General features: G+C 29.5%; 1 protein-coding gene across 2 annotated transcripts in view; it reads right to left on the reverse strand.

Moving 5' to 3' along the window:
• LOC129959019 (glutamate receptor ionotropic, kainate 2-like) overlaps window positions 1–23,044 on the reverse strand; it is a 105,210-nt gene extending 82,166 nt beyond the window's left edge. For both annotated transcript variants that reach the window (XM_056071790.1, XM_056071789.1), the window contains exon 1: window positions 22,894–23,044. In XM_056071790.1, the coding sequence (XP_055927765.1) occupies window positions 22,894–23,008 (115 nt within the window). In that variant the 5' untranslated portion in view covers window positions 23,009–23,044. The remainder of the gene's footprint in view (window positions 1–22,893) is intronic.
• Window positions 23,045–24,621: the final 1,577 nt, after the last annotated feature.

Below are 24,621 nucleotides of genomic sequence, written 5' to 3' on the forward strand. Positions count from 1 at the left end.
AATCGTTATTTGAAGGCATGCGCCCGACATTGTGATGATTTTAGAAAATAGAGCTCTTACGGTTATGGTTACAATGAAAACATTTCTTCATTTTCGAATGGCGACGACTACCTTTTTTTCCTGCGTTTCAAACCATAAATAGTGTTTTGGAAACGATACACGTGTGACGAAAATTGCTGGCACAAGACATTTTCAAATAAGATCATTATAAAGGACCAGAAACAACACAGAGTGGAGGTGAATTGAGGTACTTTACATAATTCACTAAGGTAGATAACAGAAGCACCAACTGGAGAATACCATGCACAAAACATAACTTTTGAAAAATTTCGTGTGAAAAATTTGCTTCTTCAATCACGTGTACGAACGCATTGACAAGATGATATTTACAGGGAAACAACAAGGTGAATTGATAAAACTGTTTTATCTGAACAGAGAAAATGAAGCCGAAACAGGGCGAGTTTATCGACGAAATCTTAGCCAATTAGTACTTGACATTTTTACGTTCAAAGAAAAAAAAAAAAAAAAAAAGACAGCAACATGGCCCCGTGATCTGGGCGTCTTGGTTCGGACATGATTGCTCTCTTCCCTGTGTTCTATTCCTGAGTTATGGGAAAAAAACCTTGTAAAAAGGGGTTGTGCAAGCGAATGTGTGTGTCATCTTCATACTTGCTTCTGCCCTCGGGTGTTCAGGGGCCTTTGACCTCAGAAGCTATTGCACACTCGCTTAAATCGCTGACAGCGTTCGTTAGCAGGCTTGTAAAGTGTCATAAGTAACAATAACTTTCAAAAATATTTGGAATATGGGTTGCATTTGGTGTCTAATTAACAGGAAAAATATTTTTCAATAATGTATAATTCAGAATATTTTTAATTTAGAAAATTTAAAGGTCACTAAAAAGAGACAATTTTAAAATGCTAAAAGATATTTAAAAATACGTAAAATTGTAATGCGTAAGAATTTTTCATAGCAGAAAATAGAGATTAAAATTATCAAATGCAGATAAAATTAAATGTAAATAATTTTTTAAACTTACTTTTTTCTTCTTGATATCGCGAACAGCTCAATTCTTGAAGATCATAAAAGCAAAATAATTTTAGAATACACTTTATATCATTTATGGGCTACCTACCATATATTAATAACAAATTAAAACAAAAGTATATATATATATATATATATATATATATATATATATATATATATATACTTTTGAAGAGTAAAATTGAAGAGTAATTTTCTCATCGCCCCTAAAAAAGGACGCTAGACATGCTGTATCTAATTTAGAAATACAACAAAAAAAAAACAAAAAAAAACTGGATTCATCTGCGATAGACAGGATCAGAAAGACAATCTGTTCCTGTTGAAGTTGTTGCATAATTGCATAATACTATTACTGCAGGATCTTGCATACCGTTAGAAGTGTTATCTGCAATTTGAATGCACCAAAAAACCCTAAATGTACCAGTCTCAAGCTCCTATGCTCTATTTTGTGAATCTTTCCTTATCGATTCCAGCGTTCCAGATATTGCAACCTGAAATGAGTGTGTCGATTTTACGAATTCTTTCCTCGTCACATATGATAAGGATAAAAGGTAACCGTTTCAGATATTATGGAGGGATAAGTCAAGAACTGAGTTTATTTAGTTGACAGAAATCCTCACTTTGTGTCACCAGCGCCTATATTTGAAGCTAAAGTGAATGTGCAATGTAGCATTGCCAGAACCTTCGTTCTTAGTCCGTAATTCTTCAAAGAGGTCACAAGTAAGAAAATGTGCTCCATCACAAATGTTTGGTATACAACAATGTAGCAGAATTACGTAATTCAGAAATGCAGCAAAATGCCGTTAATGATATTGTGTGAATGCAAGATGGTGTTCTTCCACACTTCACACATGTGTTCGATAAGCGCTGCACTTGGTGATATAGTGATATTCCGTAACTTTGTATATTTGCAGCAGCTGTGATTCCCCCAACACATTCAGATAGATTTTTGATTCTGGGTTTATCTGAAATCTAAGGTGTAGATATCAAATCTGTGAGATTTGTTAAAAATAAAAGTTGCCATATTACTTGAAATCCCTTCTCTAGTGTGACATTCATCAATATCACCAACAATCTCAAGCATGCAATGTGAGGCGCCATTCCAAAAATTTGAATTTTTTTCACGATAACCATAACCATGAAAGGTCTATTATTTTAAATGGATATGATCTGGAGCACATATCTTCAAAAAATAATAACTGAAAATTCCTTTCGATTGGTTGAGTGCATAGGTTGCTAGGGATTCATATACCAGGGAAGTCTTTTATGACAACCCTCTATATAATATAATCCATTGGAAAGAAAATATGCTTATTATTTATGTTTATGAATATTTGAAATCTTAAATTTCAAATACTGATTGCATATATATTGCATTACAGTTTTTTTTTGTCTGTTTGCACGATAAATAGTGTCATAAATTTATACATTTGTCTGTGTAAAATTGAATACTTTGTTCATATGGCTAGATTTAAACTGCCAGTTTTAAAATATTTAAGAATTTGTATCTCTTTATTAATTTATGCAACTTATATTTACATTTTATCCACTTAAACCATAAATGCTGCTTCACTCAATCCACATATTAAGAACAAATAATCTATTCCTATGAATGTGAACTTTTAAATTGTTATAAAATTGTTTTGATATGCAGCAAGACTCTGAAAATATAATTTTCATTCAAATAAATTTATATTGCAATTTTTCTTATGTATTTATTTGAGTGGCATAATCGGACTTTTTTTTTATATTGCTTTACACAGATTTTAAAAATAACTCATTTAAAAACACATTTGTATTTAAATTAAAATGTTCAGAGAGAATTGGATTCCATATATTCTAAATTGCATTGAATGGCAATAAAAAAAATCTATTTTCATTATGTCCTTTTAAATCAGACAATTATCAGCTTCTGCTCTTTGAAACATTATAATTGAACCCATAACTTGATTCATATTTTTAAGTATAGAGATGTGTTTGGGAATTTAATATAACATATCAGAATAAGAGGTAGTATCTCGTTATGAAATGCAACAAATGCAGTACACATTTTAGTTTTACAATACTTCTTTTTAAAAAGTATTAAAATTCAATAGAGTTCGGTTAGTTCAGTAGGAATGCATTGACAATATTATTCAACAACAGATAGATATCAAAGCTTCTTGATATTATTAATTAAGTGAGTTTTAATTAGATTTTAGGAAACAAACTCTCCTTTACATGAAAAAGAATTTAAAGCCTCAATTCTTTATTTGTGCAGATCTGTTTCCTTTATAAAAATTCTTGTTTTCTTGTTCGTCTTCTATGAGTTCCGTTACTATTCATTCGATTGCGATGAAACTTTGCCAAGTTATTCTGCATGCGTTCATGAAGGTTTCAGGTAAAAAGATCTAAATACTTTATTTTGTTCCGTCATAATATTTTAACAATCTTGAAAATAGCGATGTTTTGGTGGCTCCGACCATTTTTCAGTTTTACATCTCGACTTTAAAAAGAAAAGTATTTTTTTATTAGAATACATTTCCACTTTTTAACTATCGTTTGTATTCTGATAGCATTGTAATTTAGTCAAAAATTCATTTTTGTAAAGTGTTATTGTTTGAAATAAAAATGCTTCCTTTTTTTTCTCTAAAAAAGAAAGCCTTTTTTCCCCATTAGAGCATATTTTCACTTTTTTAACATCCAAAGTATTTTGATAAACTATAATTAAAGGCTCCTTTAAATTATTCAGTAAAACAGGTTGAGTCTTACATATAACATGCGCCATTATCGGCATTCACTTTTTTTAAAGGATAGAAACATTCTATAATAAAAACTTTTAAAAGGTATGCAATTTATTTGTATATAGATTATAAATTTTGTTCTCTGTCAAAATAATCGTGCCTCCTGAACACGCATCAGTTGGTAGATCTATCAGCTGAGAACGGAACAAAAAGCGCTTATAAGCTTCTCAGACAAACGAAGTACAACAAGCAAACAACAACATGGATCGATTACGAGTTGCTCAGTAGCGAACATCAGAATCAGAAGAGCAATGAACTTTCAGGGTTGAAGCAGAATATTCGCGAGCTTCTCGATCTACAAACTGTGCATGTTGACTTGAATCTTGGAGACTTCCAGAACAATGTCAATTACAATTACAATTAGCATCCAGGTTTAGACATCGGCAAATGAACAAAATATATGACCTATGTAAAACGGGATCTTGAGGGGTCTGAATACGATCACTTTAATTATAACCACCCTGTATGTTCCTTTCTTAAGGCACTCTAGAAAACCATCATTACTTCAGCACTTTTTTCAGTTTTATGTTCTAAAGTTTGTATACTTTAATTGTAACCGTGTTTAAAAATAGAGACACTAAATCCTCCCTTCTTTCATTATTCATTCCCTTCATCAGTTATTTGCAAGGTTACATATTTCTTGGATCTGTTGGATTCAACGGTTATGAATAAGATTCGATCTTGGTCCTTGAACTTTCTCTTAAGAAACACAGGACAGTGTTCTCAATTACCTCTGATGATTTTCATCGTGAAGTAGTTAGGAAAAAGATTTTAAATTCATAAAAAACCTATTATTTTCCTGCACTTTGAATAAATTTTTATAAAAAGCTTCCTTTGTAATTTTTATTAAATTTAGTAACACTGTAGCATGCTGCCCTGACGATAATTTTCATTATTCTATGTGAAATTAACAACTGTTATTTTTAAAGAATCTAACTTGTGATCTACATACAGAAGATCTTACGTATATCAATAATGATTTTAATTACGATGGTGCCTTTAAAAACAAGAATGAAAAAAAAAAAAATGGAAGAAAAAAAAAGGAAATTGACTTTGAGGAAGAATGGTGACTGGGGGGGGGGGGGATTGTGGAAATAACTTTATTGGAATCACACATAGTTGATTTTTTAACAAATATGTAAATTTCGATAGAATATCCTGCAACTACCAGATTGAAAACCCGTTATTCGTAAGCCTGAGGGATTAATGGAGTTGATGGTGGTCAATTCCATATTAATATTCGAATAAAATGAATCTATGTAAAAACATTAAGACTCTAACATTTAAGTAAAATTAAATATTTTGCTGAAGCTGCAGAGTTTATTAAAACTTATTAAAACACCAATATCACCTGGAATCACTTAAAAATGGGCAAAATATAAAAAGGTAAAAAGATTTATGAGTAATAACTATGATATACAAAAGCAGAGAAATAAAACAACCTGTTTCTAACTAAACTTGTTTCGAAAGGCTGGACGTTTTCGTTTTAAAAAGAATTTCTTAAGAAAACACTTTTCCAGTATATTTAGAAGCAAAAATAAATTTTTATCCAAAATCTGGAGATAAAAACCAAAATCGTAAAAGCATGGTGGAAAAAACTTTACAAGAATTGGAATATTTTTCCTTAGGCTCTTTTTAAGTCCATCAATATTTTAAACAGTCACATAAAATTTCATCAAGATGAAAATTGACTTTTATAAATATTTTAGATTTTTAAGAATGAACACTCTAATTTGTACATGATCTGTGTATTTAATATGATACTATAAATTTGTACATGATCTGTATATTTAATATGATACTACAATTATAAAGATTCTACTTAGCATAAGTAATATTTCGATTCCAAGAAGGAATCCCCTCCCTGAATTCTAATTTTTTATAATATAATTAATTTTTTATTTTAAATAATTTTTCATCAAAAACATGGAAATCAAAACAAAACAATACAAGGATAAGATTTTGAATGAAATACTCTAAATAAATGGAAATTATAATCGCATTTATTATATATTTTAACTTTCAATGAGTATCCAAGATCCTTTATAAAATCAAGGCCAAATCAGGTAAATGAGAAGGAATTTTGAAAATTTTGTCATTTTTTTTTTCTTTGCATTTAAAGTGATATTATGGGATCACGAAGTGTTTTTATATTTTTAAGAATGAGTGATCCTGTTATACAGAGTTCTTTAAGCAAAGCCCTTTTTTCTAGAATAATTTACTACTTAACCTGCTTCATTTTTTGGAGTGTTCTCGGTTCCTTAGCATATTACCAATTATCCTAGAGCCTATGAGCTAACTGGGAACATGCGTTCCGACTTTGAACTAAGGTAACGAATTTATTTGATGAGTATGTTTTTGAAATGTTTAGAGTTATTAAGGCTGCGTTGTATTGTCCCATCTACTCAAAACTATTTTTCTATTATTTTACAACAAAAATATATTTTATTTTGGAGAATATAGCATATGAAACAACATATTTATTTAAAATCTTTACTTTGGAGTTACTAATAATCATGTTATCTCCAATTTTACTTGGACTAACTTGGGAATAATTTAATATTATGGCACTTGAGAAGAAAACACTTCACACTGAGAAATAGATGTTATAATTAGTAGGGAAGAGTATTGTACTTTTAACAGGCTTTCATTGACTTCGTTTGTAACTTCACAATTCTTTTGTGGGTGCCGATCTTAGCTTAACCGATCTTTTGCATTTATAACATATTTTAAAAGCCAAAATTTCTGATTTTGACATTTTTAATTACTTTTTGATAAAAACTTGTCACAGTGGTCAGTGTACAGAGGCAAAAGCAGAGATTTACCGACGGGGGGGGGAGACAAATCTTGTAGAGGGGCAAGCATAATTTCTCTAATTTAGCTTTAAAATAGATCATAATAATTACTTGTACATTTAATTAAATATAATTTAGTATGAATTAGCTCAGTAAAATTCTTCACCTTCTTAATTTCCCTTTTTATTCAGGTACTGATCCTAATTTTTCATTCATTGTTAGAAATTTTTGCAAAAGTGTTTCAGTTGTTTTACTGACTATCATATCATTGTCAATATTTGTGTTTACTTTTTAAGAGACCCTTGAATTTTAATTGCTTGGTTATCAGCAACATTGATAACGGTACCCACAAGAATATTACAGCTTCCATTGTCTTCAAGCGAGGAACTTTTGATGAAATAATTTCCTTCCTTCCCTTCATTCCCTCTTCTAAGACCGGAGCTGCCCGATTTTATTGTAAGAATTCGGGATGCGTCACATTCGTGTGTCTTTTAGCGTAATCAGCCTCATTCAACCATTGCGCTTGAATGACATGTCATGCTACGAACGAATGCATGTTCTTATAATGGAAGCTATATAAAATGAACGTAGATATTAAATTCAAACGGTTTTATAAAAGAAACTTTTTAGAAAACCAAATTAATCAATAAATAGATATTCAATATTTTCGGCAAAAATCGATTTTCTCAGCTTAATTATTTACCTAAAAGCATCTTTAAATAAAAATTGCAACAACGAGCAGCAATTCATATGTGTTTCGAATCTGAAGTGACTTAACTCACATGCATGAACATAAATTTACAATTGCTCGGACACGAGCAATATGGATACGAAGATGTTTTAAGAAAGCCGGAGAAAATGTTTTGTAAATATATGTACAATCGAGCCACCAAGATTTATTTTGCAATTCGACCATCCTATATATCTGTGCTACTTTAAAAGTGTCATTTTAAGTAGCACAGATATATAGGATAGTCGTGAAGAGTAATTGAAAGAAAAACCGAAGAAGAAAAAAGCTAATTTATTGATTGCATAGTTATAATACTGAATGTAGAATCTAAAATTTTAGGCACTAATTTATTTAACAAATATAACACATCTTGGGTAAGCTCTTAGCGTATCTGAAAAGCAACATTATCAAATATATTTAGATTTTTTTTTGTTAACTGAAGTCTTATTTTTTTACTGATATAATTTTAACCAAATAAATTATATTGCAAAAAACAAATATTTTACTGCTAAATAGACTCAATTTACAATTACATTTCCAGTGATGTATAGTGAATTCACATAATTTGGCTGCAGCAAAGCAATTCTTTTGTCGACGAAATTCTCAATTTTTCACTGGCGGATTGGGAGTTGACCAAGCGGTTTCGGACGGTGGAAAATTAGTCCCCTCTCCCTCAATGTTCATGCCGCCTATGCAATCATACAACATAGTGTTACATACCTTTGACCTGCGCTTATTAGAAAAAGAAACAAAAATGACTAAATAAATTTTATTCACATGAAATAAGATTGTTATATTTTATTCATAAAAACAAGTTTTCTCATACAGAGAGTAAGAGTTTGTAGTTTGTAAAGGCTTTGATCCTTTTAAAATTTATTCAATAAATTGCCATTTAATGAGCGAGAAAAATAGTTAGTGAATTAACATTTGAAAAAAAAACTACTACTTTCAAGGTTTATCTTTTGTAAAAACATTATTTTTTTTGTGTTAAAATAGTATTCTTTTGGATCCCTTTCTGTTGCATTTTAATTTTTTTTAATTTTGGGGGCATCATTTGATTTCAGTGAGAAGGTTGGTAATTGAAAGTTAAAAAACTGAATTTTTTACACAGTTCTCATAGTGTAAAAAGTCAATTAGTACGCTATTATTCTCACGCTCATATATGAAAAGTTATTAAAAGATAAATTTATTGAGTTAGTCTACATTTCCGTATGTCTGACAGGTGTTTGAATCTGTCATCATCAGGAATAATAAACATATCGCAATGTGTTATTAAAAAAAAGAGAAAAATCAGAAAATGATAAGGCATGAAGTGAAATATTTGTAAAACTTGCTTTTTGCACTTAACACAGCTATACAAATTTGCATTGTACTAACAATACTTGCATACACTCAATCCAGTTTATCATTTGGTAATGAATACTGGGTTTTTGAATTCAGCAACAAAGATCTGCTGTGTCTACAGTAAGGGTGTTACATACAGAAAAATGTAATGGACTCCATAAATGAGGTGTCAAGTCAGGTGATATAAGAGAAAATTAAATAGGCGCTTGTAAGCCAATCCACTTGTCATACAATTCTTCATCCAATAAAGTGTGATGAAGAGCAGCATTATTTTTCTGCAATAACTCGTTGGAACTAATAAATCAGTCGCCAATGGCAATTCATTCATTAGTTCAGACACAATGCTATTCAAAAATATCAATCACTATTTAGAGTACTACTAAAGAAACCAACAATTTTCGAAAATGTTACACTGCATATTTATGGCCAGTTATTTCTGATGATGAGCCTCAAGCACTGAAAATGTATTTTTATGGTTCCAAAATAGCCGTTTTGTTAATTGATGTTTTCTTCTGGATTTTAGCAACATTCGTCCACTCAAATTACGTTTCTGGGATAAGAAGTATTTGATTCTACCTGAAGCAGGACAGAATTGTAAAAACTTAGAAGTCGATCATGATCTGATTGTAACTGTTCATGGAGTCCATGAATGTAGTATACATCTCAGTCACTACACTGAAGTTACTATCGTTTCTTACTAACGCTATTAACATGAAAAATATTTTGAAAACTAAGGCAAAATATCACTTTCTCCTTCACTTTTATGAAGTCCCATCCTTTTCGTTCCTGCTCAGAGATAAAAGAATCCTGTACTTTGGAATAGTTAAATCATTTAGTTAATATACTTCCAAAAATAATGCCCAGAAATCGGAAAAAGCGATATTTGTAATCTGCAAATAAACCATCATTTCAATTCTTTACTGCCAAAGTCATTAGTATTTCTAAATGATTATCGTTACTGAAATATATCATTCTTTTGAAAAGCTTAACATCATGCACTCATTTACGAACGAATAATTTTATTTTCTTATTAGAAATTCCACTATTTCTCTCAGGAATTTTAAATGTTCAACTTGTAAAATTTCAATTCTAAGCAAAAGTTTCTACTACCAACCAATCAAATGAATAATTTTATGCTTCAGTATCAAGTTTCTTTAAAGTCGTGATGGTTGTATGATCTATCACTAAAAAATATTTGCATATAACATTTTTCGATTTTGAATAAATTTGCATCTCTGAAATAAGTTTCCAGCTAAATTTATGATTAGCCCCCTCAATTTAAAAATAAGCATATCTTTGTTTTGTAGACAGAAGTTTGAAACACTGAGGAGAGAGGCGTATAAAAATAAAATTTGTTATTTTCGGATATTGTTTGCAGTCAAAGTGTTTTCATATAATTTTCCATCTTATTTAATGAAACTTTGTAATGGAAAGTATATATAGCAATATTTAGAGAAATGAAGGCTTGTTTCGCATCTTTAAGATACTTTCATGCTGTACTTTTTTCTTTTTTGTAGCCAGTTTTTGCGTTTCCTTGCATTCACTGTGAAGTTTGTTTTTATTAAAATTTTCAATGTCAAATTGTGAAGAATTGTTCATTAAAAATTGCTCATGTCCTATCTTATCTTATGACTTATTACATCTTGAAAGTAAAATGTATACTACCGAATTGTTTGCAGGGTCAAACTTATCGACATGATCCACCGACATTAAAGTTGGGAACTAGTTAAAATACACCATTATTGTCCGATGAACTACATTGAGATGTATTCGATAGATTAAAAATTTTGAGGCTGAAGCTATTAGTTTTGCCTTAGCATTTCCCTTTTCAAAGTTTTCGTATTTTTAATCATTGTAATCTTATCTACAGTTCCGTGCACCCTTTTCTGATATATTAGACAATTTTTCTCTCTGATAAATATTTTTTGTGCCTGGGATAACTCCATTCTTACATTTTCAGGATGAATTGTCAAATAAATTTATTGTTACGACGAAATTCTTTTAATTTCTTCCACGCTATTTTATAATGAGATTTTAAAAGCTTTTTGCATTTCAGATTATCAATCTTCAGCATAATTTTTACTCCTTTATATTGGGTATTTTGAATGGAAGCTTTGGCCATATTTCTTCACAATTTTTTCAATAACGGAGTGCATTATATCCTCATACATGTTTTTATCATTTTTTATCTTATCCAATTCCATTCCTAGAATTTCATAGTATCTTCATAGGTTGATCAATATATTGCCTTTAAAAACACTTAAACAACGGATATTCTTTTTAAAACGAATACGATCCAAGATAAAAACAGCGCAAATGATCTAGACACAAGTTCATCTTTTTGCTGTCGGAGCTATACTGAAATGTAGTGGATCGCCCATGCGCAAAGTTCTAATCGATTTCCCATCCCTCACACCTGGAATCATCACAAATTGTCCTGCATATAGCAACAAAATAGCGTTTAATCTTTTTAAACCGATCTGAATAACTTAAGAAGAGAAAGAGGAAAAAAAAAAAAAAAAGGGCCTCGAAATTTGCATGTTAATCCGGAGGCAGTAAATTTGGCAGAATGTGATAAAATTTCCCACATGTCATTTTGAGACTATTTAACATCTCTTTTTTTTAGTTGTGTTAGGGAAAAAATGCCCCATGACCAAATGAATGAATGCTTACCTAATAATGAACCTAATAGAACATACATACATTTTCTAGAAAGATGAGTTGCTGTTAGACCTAGATCTGGTAGCATGCAAGCTTTATGCTGCTATTGAGAAGAAATAAGAATTGAAACATTTGAAATCTTCAAATGTTATTTAAATCAATAATTTTAGCAAAACAACCTTTTATCCAATAAATAAAACAAATGGCATTATACACCTTATTTCTAAAGTCAAATGCTTGTAGGGCTACATAGAAACATTCAGTCTGATTTCTCTTAATAAAGATAATTGGAACATATATATATTTCTTCCAGGAAAGGCAGCGATTCTTTTAATTTTTGAGTAGTTTTTTCAAGACATTTTCATTTTGGCAGGAATTACAGTAATTGAAGTCGTTCTTATTCAGTATCGAAACGTACGGAACAGCGTAATTTATATTATTTAGTTGTAATTTTTTTTATAGCGATTTGTTGAGCTGAAAGATTTCATTGTGAATTAAACTACAAATAATTCAAATGATTGACATCTGGTTCAATAGTAAATACATTCATGTGAAAGTTAAGTTAATTACAGCAATTTGCAAGACATCTAAAATATAGATTGCAAAATTTTTATGTTTCTTTGAATTGCCCTATTTACAACCCATGCCTACATATCTTTTACATCCTCATATTCAAAGTGTCGCAAAATTATTGAACTAGCGTTTATTTTATTTAAATACTGAAATTCTACATATACTGCCAATTATAAAGTTTTGTTAATTAAGATAGATAATTGTATGAAAGCCCTTTAGTTTAAATAGAGGTTTACTGTAAAAAATTACAAAATTAAAATTTTTATACTGCTCTATAGTGAAAGAACATCAATTAATAAAATGTTTCTCTTATCTCTAAGTGTTCCAAAGTTTACTGGTTCTATCTTCAAAATTTGCTCAGATAAGGCAAATTTATTTGCTAAGACCACTACTTCATACTTCAGACTGTTGTTTAAATGAGATTTTTGATGTGTAATGAGGAATAACACTGTAAGTAATAAAAGAGTATATTAACTCTCATTAAATTTAACAAAGATAAAATAATTTGTTAATAAATTACATATTATTTGATAACAAATATGTTAAAATTTGTTCAAAATCAGCACCTTCGATGCCTACGCAAAGCTTCATTTTTCTAAAATTCCATTATACACACGATCCAGTTCATTATTTGTGACATTAAAATAAGCTTCTTGAATTCGTCGACTAAGATCGGTCATATCTATGCAAAGAAGAATGTAAGCTATTCTAAACATATTGAATATATCGATCATCATATAGAGAATTGCTACACAAAGCAGCAAATTTCTAAAATTATTTTATTACATCAATGAATAGAAACTGCAACTGATAATAAACCTATTATACTAAAAGTGGACTTCCATGGTTCCAAAAGGGATCGTTTTGACAACTGGCGCTACTATTTCGATTAAAGCAGCATTTGTCTGTCAAAATTACATTTCACAAGAAGGAAGGATATAATTCGGTCTGAAGTTGGGCTCAGTTGCAAAATTCTAAATTCATACGCTCATGACCTCATTACAGCTATCCACGGAGTCCACGCTTGTTGTGTGGATGCTAAATATTGAATTTTAAATGTTTTCTGCATTATAATTTTAGATTGTTGAGTTCTGTTACTTGAAAAATAAGCCAAAATGTCAATTTCTATAACATATTTATCGACAATTTCGTACCTTTTTTTATTGAAACTGTGCAACTGGAAGCATATGTTTAAGTGAAATATTTAGGTAGATAAACGCGTGTTCTATTTTTTGGAATACCTTGTATATTATCTGTAAATTACTTCAGATATTTCATGAATAGTGATAGGATTCTTTTTTATATGAATATTCTGAGCAAAATTATTTTAATCTGTTACCCCATGTTCATGAACACAGACTGCTGCTCTGGCCGACTATGTGATTGATGAAATCGAAAATCTGTTAGTAAAGTTTATTTTGAAATCTCTTAATGAAGGAAACAGTTCTTTTGAAATGGGCTTCATGTGCTGATAAAACCATCAATCGGTCTAGAGGAAAATCATAAGGATATTTCTTTAAATTTTGAAAAACTTCAGGGTTTTAATAATAATTTATCAATCTGATTTTAGAATGAATTACGTAAAACAAAGTTTAATATTAATAAAGGAGAATTTTTATTCTAAAGTCTCAACTCAATTGATTCAGAAATAGCTCAGTTTATTTTTAAAACATTATGGTAATTTTTTTTATTTCATAAATTTCAAATCTGAATATTTTACAAATCTGTGGATTCAGTGAAGAAATATATATTTATATTATTGTCTTCACTACTACTACTACATCTACTTCGTTTCATATTTATGGTAAAAAAATATTAAATGAAGAAAGACTGTTGGAATAAGTTTAAAGAGCATTCGAATGAGTTTAAGTAATTAAAAATTGCATGTCATTAGAAGGCTTTAAATAGCTTCTTTAAGCAGATGAAGGTAAACTTATTAAAATCAAGTATAATCATTAGAATGGTGAAAAAAAGATTGACTTCTAAACCTGTATATGTAACATACTTTCTATGCATCGACTATGTCTTTGCCTGACATGCATAATCTGATTTTATGTAATTGTCTTTTGTATTAATGATAATACTAAAATTTTAGATATGCAATCGTTATTCTTTCCAGACTATATATTAAATGGCAATTTTATACATGAATTTCGTTCGTTCTGAAGAGTAATGAAAATAGTAGAAATTTTGCATCGTGATATCCTTGAATGCATTGAACCTTTGTTTTAAAGGCTGAACCAGCAGTTCTAAAATTCGAATCCCTTGCATGTTTATTTAAATCTTCAAGTTTATATTTTTAAATGCGTCTCCCAGAACCGATTAAAAAAAATAAAAGTATTACAAATATTGGGCGATAAGGTTTGATAGCATTTGATGATGATGTCGTGTCGTTTTTTTTTTTTTTTTTTCAAATTCTATTGGTTTTTCGAATGTGAACGTAGAAAAATGCTTGCAAATATTTAACGGCATAATGAAGTTTGATAGCATTTGATATGCTTTTCTAAAGAGCTCTTTCCTTTCGAATAGATCTGGAATGAAAACACACACACACACAGCGTTTCGTTGCTTGCAACAAGTGTGGAAAGACACTCGACCTCATTTTTCTTTCTTTCTAATTCCATTGAAACAAATATCGCCGCTTTCGAATGTGGAGATAGGTATAATGTTTACAAATATTTAACAGTACAAGGAAAGGCCCGTTATTTAGTTTCAACGGCGTTCTATAGTATTTCTTCTAAATCAATGCATTGAAAAAGTAAAACTCCTCGCAATTTTCTTAATGTAAAAAAAAAGGTGAACACAATTTCTTCTTAAGTAAAAGGAAATCTAACTTAATTATTTAATGACTCGGCGACAATTAATTCACTGGTAAATTCGTTATATAAAGCTTCAGACTTAATTTTCTTCAAATAGGCCTTTCTTTCTTGCAAAATGAAAATTTAGCAAAAGTCATATTACACTTATGAAGGACATTTATTGTAAAACAAAATTTCAATATGCATATATACTAAAACTTTTTGAAAAGTAAGCGCTTATTATTAAACTGCTTGTATTATACTTATTTCACTGAATGGAATATTAAATTACAATTGCTTTTTCCTTTTTTCTTCATATTTATAAGTAACGCCATATATAAGTTCTTCAGTAACGCCATCTATGTTATTTCTTCCTACAAACCCTCTTGAACTGCAGTTAAGTATAAGTAAAAATTAATAATAACAAGGATTACAGAAACGAACACTGAAAGTTGAAAATTATTTGACAGATGTGAGGCTTACTTCAGTGGCTATTATTCACGTGTTGTGATTTGTCTGCTTTAATTTTTTTCTTTTTTTGTATAAGAAGTATACAAAGAGAAAGTATTGTAATCATGTATCATGAAATCATGAAAAAATTCGTTAGAATATCCTCGTTTTAGACTTTCCTGGATCCGAAAAACCCATTTTTGGAATTATGTCTGTCCGTGAATACGATAATTCAAAACCACTTTAAGCTAGTTGGATGAAATTTGGGTAAGAATAGAATTGAATTAGAATAGGGTCTCTATCCTAATTTTGTATATTTCTGTCAAATTTTGAACGAAATCATTCAGAGGAAATCTGTCTGTTCAGCTGCCCAAATATACGGTTATTTATTTTATCACAAATCATGGATTTTCCTCGTTTTATTTATTTCGTTTTGAACAGTTTCAATTGAAAATGTGCTCATTTTAGTGATAATTTATAGAAGATTATTATCTAAATAAACTTCCCAATCTTAAATATCTTTAACAAATTTGAAGAAGTGTGCTCAAAGTAATTAATAATAATTCAATTCTTGTTTCTGATATTCTGTTTATAAGGAGATTTTTTTTTCCTTGCTGTTTTTTGGGTCCTGTCCATTTCGGTGGATATTGCGCTTTCATTATGTCAAATTTTTTAACCGTTGTTTTCTTATGGCTCTTAGAAATGATTTTATTTTGTCTGTGCGTGTTTTCATTTTCCGTGTCTTCATTGCAAAATATAAACTCACTGCGATTTCATTATTGTTGTCGTGTGTGCAATGATGATTATTTGATTTGAATATATGTTAAACTTTAAGGATGCAGTGTTTGTTAAAAAATCTTTGTATTTATGTCTTTAAACTCTCCAAGATGCTTTAGTTAGTTGTGATGCTTCTTAATGTTGTTCCACATGCTTCTTATCATCGCCAATTTAAATAAATATTAAAAGACCTTTAGTAGCAAAAAGAATAAAGAAAGCCGAATTGAAATTCCTCCGTATTATGTAGTTGGTGATAGATAAAAACTGAACTGATAAATGAAATCATACTTGCTTTATAAACGAATTGATGAATAGGAATATTGCCATCCTTCGCGATGATTAAATGAATTTCAAATCCAAGTTTTGAATGCTTGATGCCTTTTTTTGCATTATCGACGGAAATAATTTAGTAACTAAAACAATAATTTGGTTGCATTATTTGGTGCGATTGAAATATGTTAGAATAGCGGTTTTCAACTTATGGGGAACCATTATTCATCATTCTTTAGTCATCAAAGTCAATAATGGTTGAAACTCTGAGCATGAGTTTTATATTGACTCACTTGCGGTTTATCAGTGGTTATCACCATTTTAGAGTAAGCAATACTAATTACTGACATATATTTATTAATTATTTATGAGTAGACACTGCATTAATTTATTATCATTATAAATAATATGGAATCTTGAAATATTTTTTCACAAATTCAATACCAAGTGGAACCATTGATGTGAAATTAAAACTTAATTGAATTAATTTATAAACTGATATATAGTTCTGAAAAATTAATTAGTCTGTTGTCATCGATAATACATAAATGTACCGCAGTTGATAATTCTACCACTTTATGAATTCAGTAAAAAATCTATTTCAAAATTTTATGCTTGCAAACAAGAAATAAATAAATTAACTGAAAGCCTGTAATAAAAAAAAAGAAATAAAAGAAAATGCAATGTGGCATCACAGCATATATTAACATATTAATGACTGATTTTGCTCTTAGTCATTCGATCTCTGTTTCTGCATTCTCCTTGAGAAAGATTTTCAAATTATTTAACGGAACCATTAGCCTAACAGCTACAAGAATGTTTCATTGCAAAACCTACATAATTTATTAAAACACATCCTTTGTAAAATTCATTTGTATGAAGGAATATTTCATATCTGATCATCTCCTTAATTAAGGAGCAAAAAATTCTGAAATCTCCTGAAATCTAAAAATTTCTTTACGGGAAAGGCATAGAAATAATGAGAAAGCGAAACAAAAAGTAGAATTATGCACAATTAGAAACATTCGGATTTTTTTCGCGCAATATTATTAAAAAGTAAAGCATATTTCCTGGAATCTAATTTCAAATTCTGATAAATAATTAGCCTAACTGTATATTATAAATGTGAAGTAGCGTCATGTAAAAGCAATGGTTTATATTTCATCGTTTCATTATTCCTCGTGTTTTTCACAGGACATGACTAATGATACTGTAGAAGTTCTCGATTAGTGAAATTCTGCCAGTCGGTTTGAGAACATTTTAATAATATGCAATCATTTTAAGGAAAAGAAGGAGATCTGGAAAGTCTAAATTGCTATATCTGTATGGACTCGTTAATTGTTAAAAGTGCTGTCAGTCGGCCATTACTTTTACAAGGATTGGAAAATTGAATTCGTTTTGAGATTTAGTATAATGATTATAGGTTTTAGAATGTTTCTCCATCAAAGATTTAAAACGCAATAGCCTGCCAATTTTTAAAAAAGGGCTCCCTAACTTTCAGCATAGCTTATATACTAATAATGGGTCACTGCCGCTGAGTGTCCATGCGGCGCATTCAGTAAGGCATTAGATAAGAGTTCACGAGATTTAAATTCGGTTATGGGTTAGTTTTCTTTTAAAATTGTTTTCCTTCAAAATTATTTTTAATTGATTTAACAGATTAAAAATAGTTTCAATTATTATGTTTTTCATTTTATATGCAAAAAAAATCTGTCTTAAAATAGTTAATTTTTTTAAAAAAAATTAAAGTCTTTAAGAAAAACAAATCCATATCTTCAATTATTTTTTTATAAAAATTGTTATAATTCAAGTATTAAGAGACGAAACATACATACAAAAATGAGTAACGTATTGATTAAAACCATCTTTAAATTGTTAATTTAATTTAAGTAATTTTGAATATTTTTTAAAAGTGCATATAATTATTTTTCTTCTAAAAATTAAATTATGATCCGGAACTAAGCGAATAAACATTTATTTTTGCATAAAAATTAAAAACATATTAATTCATATTAATAAAAGCTCTTTGTAAATGGTTAAATTAATTTGAAATAATTTTGAAAGAAAAAAATTTAAAAAACACTAGCCTATGACTAAACTTAGGTCTCACGAATGCTAATCTAGCATCATAACGAGGGTGCCGTGCGAACGCTTAGCGACGGGGATTCATTATTAGTTTATAAGCGATGCGGAAAGTTTAAGGGCCACTTTCTCGAAATTGGCAGACTACTGCGTTTTAAAACTTTAATGAATGAGTATCATAAAGGCGTAATACCATTATACTGAATCTTAGCCCGAACTGAATTTTCCACTCCGTGCCCTCTCGTTGTTATAATCCAGATTAACTGTAATTCTTTCTTTTACACCTTGAATTAAAAGTTTTGTATTTTGAGCTCTAGCACTAATTTATGCCGCACATTTTTAGACTATCAAATAAGAAATATGTCTGGTTCTCTCGCCAGGGCGTCCGAAACAGGGTTACTTTAATTTGAATCACCTTGTATATCACTAGATTTCTATTCTTACACGTTTCCAAAAAATACAACGATATGAAAAGATCCCTTTTAAGAAATTACATATTATGTTCAAATCGTTGTTGTTTCAACAAAAGCTGTAAACGAAAAAGCACGCTTTTATGAGTGCATGAAAGTTATCAAAAATTCTGGGGTTACAACAAAAATGCAATCCATCAAGTTTAAATCAATTAAAATTTTGATCACATGAAAATTCTCTTAAAATTTTATATATAATTGTAGAGATTATAAACAATTGTAGAGATTAGTTCAAAAAATAATTTTAGTTTTTTTTTCTTATTTATTTTGTAGTGAGTTAAATTCTAATATACATTTGTGGACAATTTTAAAAACAAATTGTTGAAATTCTTCATTGTAGGTACGTAAGTAGTAAAAACGTTTATAACACTGGCAGGATTTTGCATCTTTCAGTTTATTTCTAAATTTAATAATATTTAGAATTTCGAAAATCGAAGTTTTGTAAGAAATAATTTAAGCGAAGAATGCTTAAAAATTAATAAAGACTCATGATCTTAAAGTGAAGAAGTGAATTAGGGTTTACAAATTATTTGATCAAAAATGTATGGAAATGTTTTACAATTTTTCTCTATTTAACCGATGGATTGTTTATTTGTCTTCACCTATACAAAATGGTGTAATAAAACAACAGGTGCTAATATATCATGTTGAGGTAATCCCTCTTATAGCTTTAAAATAGGGCAATAATCTAATTAAATCTTTAAAATAAAAGGAACAATTAGGAAATGGATCCTCAAGTTCAAAATTAAAAAGATTAGTCACTTAGGGGAATTAATTGGGTTATTTAGGAATTTTGTGAGGCAGATTGTTTTTAATTGACATTGTAAAAAAAAGGGGAAAAAAATCGTTATAAAGTTGATGTCTTGTAAATAAAATTAAGTTGGAAATTGCCTTAGATCATCCGTACAACGACAAATCTATTAACCAAATTTCTACCACATTAGTTTGAATCACACAATCTTTTTTCTTTATTGAATAATGTGAAGAAAAGGAAATTATTTTGCTTTTGCACATTTATATTTAAAGCGGCTTACTTGCGAAGATGGATTTTTTAAACTGATTTTTCACTCATTGAACGTACATACTGATCCCGATCATACACCCTGACGTATTAAAAATCTAAAATTTCGAAATGTTGTAGTTTTTTATAATAATATATATTATTTTCAGAACTTAATTATCTTTTATTCCTTAAATTTTAATTAAATGTTGATTCCATAACAGGAATTCCACAAGCAGAAAATTTGTGGAAAAAAAACTGATCAAAAATTTTATAATATTTACAATAATGAAATAGAGTAATCATTAAAAGGTAGAAATTAATAAAATGAAACAACATGAAACATACAAATGAATAAACATTTAATGAAACAAAAATTCTAAAATACAGAAAATGATGTAAAAATTTGAGGTTCAAATATATATAAAAAAATCAAAACATGAGGCGGTATGATAAGTAACAGAAGCTACAATGAATATCATAAGAAAATTTTCCTTCAAAGGTGATAAAAATTCCAATTGACTTCTGCAGCGTTTCATATTTTATGCTGGTAAGAAAGAAAAAAAACTTTTAATATTTTTAGATCTTGCATTATACTTCTTAATCAGGTAATTCATCTTTTTCGCGGGAGAATATTTCGTCTAATCCAGTTCCGCAGAATGGACTGTGCTATATGGCAACTAGTATCCTTTAAGTCTATCCTAATAATATTAAATATTCATGTTTTCAAACGTTTACACATAACAGAAAGTATTACGCCGGCGTCCTGGCATAGGGGTAGCGCGTCTTCCCCGTGTTCTGGGCGTCCTGGTCTCGAGTCCCGGTACGGGCATGGTTGTTCTTCCTCTTTTCTATCTGTGAGATGTGTGAATGTGCCCCCCTGTAAAAAGGGGTTGTGCAAGCGAATGAGATATGTGAGTAGCTAAGACGTACTCTTGGCTCTAGTTGGCGCTACTAAAACAAGAGACGCTCCCTTGGTTTAAAATCACTGACTTCGTCAGCGAGCTTGTGCATGGCAAGTGCCATTATAAACAACAACAGAAAATATTACGAATATTATGCATTTAGCAAAGGATGAATTAGCGGTTTTTATATTTAACAATCGTATGTGGATGTTTTATTTTTGAATAAACAAGTTTATAAAAATGTATTTTAAAATATTCTGTAGACATTTTTTTTATCTCTTTCAGTTGGAAATAGCTACAAAATATTTTATATTTTATTCCATTTCTTTAATAAAAAACATGATTTAAGTGCTTTATTAAGATAAATTACTTTTTTCATTAAATGCACCTTTTATGGATGGAATATTAGAGACGAAAATATAAAACAGCTTTTATAATATATTTATTCTGATAAATTTTGTAACATTTATCTGATTTTCTAACTTTTTAAAGAAATTCTATCAATCGTTTCAAGGTATAAAAAAGCAGGGATTATTTCATGATCTTGCTAAACAAGCAAATATCACCTCACAAGCCATTTAGAAACATCAAAACAAGTTGAATGATGCACATTTGTAATGAAGCACTGAAGAATGAGAACACGAGTTAAATTTCTCGGAGATTTTTTCATAACTTTGATAAATAATTTAGTATCATCAGATCATAAACCATTAAGAAAATATATTATTACGTTGAATTATAAGCCCTTGAAAGCATGTATATTTGTATTCTAAGTAACAGATAAACAAAAGGCGATTGTAAAAAATGAAAGAAATTCATAGAAATGAAAGATTGCTATAAACTAATAACAGGAAATCTCTTCAACTTTTTTTGATTTAGATATTTTTACTGAAAAGATAATTGATGAATTAAATAGTCATTACTACGCCATTGCATTTAGTCCATAAAAAAGACACGTGAAAAAAGATTGGAAATGTAGATCAAGTAATGTTTGATTTCATTTAATTAACTCGACATACATGAAAATGAGTACCCTTTTCATATACGCATTTAGAGGTGCATTAAATTATCAATATTTTATCCTTACTCTTTTAGTAGTTTTCACTGACTAGTTATTATTGTCTTGAAATTTCAAAGAGACGCCGTTTCAAATCTATTTTGTTTTTACTTCAAAATATATTTTGCTAATATATACTTAAAAATTCAATAAAAATTGCTTTTCTTTCAAATGGTTAAACTAAATTATTCTATTCGTGAGTACTCGAGTAATCTTTCTAGTTGCTCTAAACAATGAATATTTAGATTTGAGTATGCTATAATTCTGTTTCTGTTATCTCATGGTGCTTTCTATTTCTGATTAGTTTAACTTGATTCATTCCAAAAGAGAATTGGATTTCACTCCTGCCTCCATTTGGATTACAGAAATTTGACTTCATATTCCCAAATAAAAAGAAATACAAAAATTTTATCTTTGAAGTTATTGTTTTCTGGTGTTATTGTTGATTTTAAAGTATTACAGGTGGAATTAAAGAGTTGAAGATCATAACCTTTGATTTGACGCAGAATTAACAATAATCTTTTTCTGATAAAGATGATTTTTTGTTAATGGTTTTCTTTTAACATTTGGATGTTTTGTTTCCAGAGTTATTTCTCTCTTAATTCATTCATGCTTTATTTAAATCCCTATCCATTTGTGAATTCTTGAATATCAGGAACAATAAATAGTTAGCATATACTAATAATTTTAGGAATATTTAAAAATCAAACCTTTCTTTTTGCAATAAGATTTCTAAAACAATGTTTTTTAAATTTAATTATTTCATGAATGAAGAATGTGATTAGCAAAGGCTATATATGCATATAAGGAATTTTCAATATATTAAGCAAATAAAAAAATCTCATACATGCCTACAAATGGGTATATTTAAAAAGACTCATACATGCTGGATTCTTAGTTTTTAGAATGTTTGACCTTTTCTGATATATGAATGTCATTATCAAATTATTTTTAATTTTATACATCTGTAATGACCTTAAAATTGCTGTTAATGTGCGAAAGTCTCCCGAACAATGATATGCCTTTTTAGGTTGAATCCAAATCTTCTGAATGATGAATTAAATCATTCACTTTCTGCGCAGTTTGTCCCTATGTCCACTCTAGCAAATAACCCGATACAAGTGAGGTCAAATAAAGCCAGGGGATTACTCACCTATGTGTATGTCACTGGGCAGTCCGAGGTTTTCGGGTAGATGGAGGAGCACCACTAAGAAGACACTAACGGAACAGAAGCCCTTCAGTACGAATTGACTGAGGGGCGCCGGCATTGCAAGGGTTCGCTGCTAGAGGCCTTCCATCCCCACTGCGGCAACGATGCTGCAACCCCAGAATTCGGAGGAGTCTTTCTCTCGAGGAGGGAGCGCATGCTCTTCTCACCATCCACTGCGCCTGCGCTCTTAGAGTAAAACGTGCTTTCTTGCTCGGAAATTGGTTTCTATCAGAAGAAAATTTTGTGCCTTTTCTGGAGTTCAATACGTGACTTTCACTCGGCTGCTGTGAAATGAAAAATTCTTCATTCGTTTTGAAGCGTTTAATTGTTTTGTCTGTCTTGAAATTTTTTGGTTCAACTATTATATTTAAAATTATATATGTTATTTATTGAAACTACGCACTTATTCACAGAAGTTAATATTTTTAAACTACTATGTATTTTAATTTATATTTGCTAAAATTACTTCTGTTTATTTATAAATTGTTTATTAAAATAGCGAAATATTAATAATGAATTTTTATTGCCAGTCTTTGTTCTTTTGTCTTGCTGTGGTTGTCTGCGCATTTTGGGAATTGGAGATTCCAACAGCCTTCTGGCTGGTGTGGTTTCTTATTTCAAATGAGTAATAAATGTGAATTAGCATCGATAAAAATAATTTATTATTATTTATTTATTTTACTGTGAAACGATTAGAAACCGATGAAATTAATTGATATCTTTCAATCCCGCAAGAATAGTGATTGTTTCCAGAAAAAAAATGATATGATGAAAACTAGTTAATTTATTTTAACTTAATTAGTTCATTTATTAATAAACTTACTAATAACTTTCATATTCTGTGTTCAAGAAGTAATCTAATATAAAAGCAGCATATTCAGGCAAAACTGAAATTTTCGGTAGCGCATTTGAGTTAAAACATTTAGTATAAGTATGAAGCTATATGTAATCTTATACAATATGGAGTAAAAAGTGCACTACTTTTGAAGTCTTTCATATCTCATTACGTTAATAAATATACTTAAGGAAGATTGATATCAGCATTTTTAATACAAAATAAAATTACAAAGTGAAAGCTTAATTATTAGCCATAAATTCCTTTCTACGCATATAACATATGTTATGCACTCGTTCTAACGTGAGGTTTTTACATAAATGGTAACAACACGTGTGAACTAAAACTTTATTAAATGCCATTTTTGTGAATGGGAATCCCTTCCCCTCTGCCTTAAGGGACACAGGAATGGACAATGGGAAAAAATTAACCTCTCCTAAAGCGTTGACTATTAGTGGCTCTTAGAATTTCCAACTCCTTTCCAACTTAGTTCAAGCGCTCTATCGGGCTTGATTGAACTTCCAATAATTATCGAACTTCCGATAATTGTTGAGTTTTCGAGAATGATCGAGTTTTCATGAGTATCGAGAATCTGTCATAATTGGGCAAATTTTCAACAGTCATGAAAATTGTACTAATATTTTACTAAATTTGAAGGCTTTTTTTTTTTTTTTTTTTGGATATCAGTAGAAAGAATGTTGGTATTTTTTAAAATCTTTTCAATTGTGATTTAAAATTTTTAAAAATCTATAATTTTTATAGTTTGAAATCTTTAAAAACGCTCTAGTTTCAATTTCATAATATATTTTTATTAGAATATATTATTTTATATTTGA

The sequence above is a fragment of the Argiope bruennichi genome, chromosome X1, assembly GCF_947563725.1.
Source record: "Argiope bruennichi chromosome X1, qqArgBrue1.1, whole genome shotgun sequence".
Lineage (NCBI taxonomy): Eukaryota > Metazoa > Arthropoda > Arachnida > Araneae > Araneidae > Argiope > Argiope bruennichi.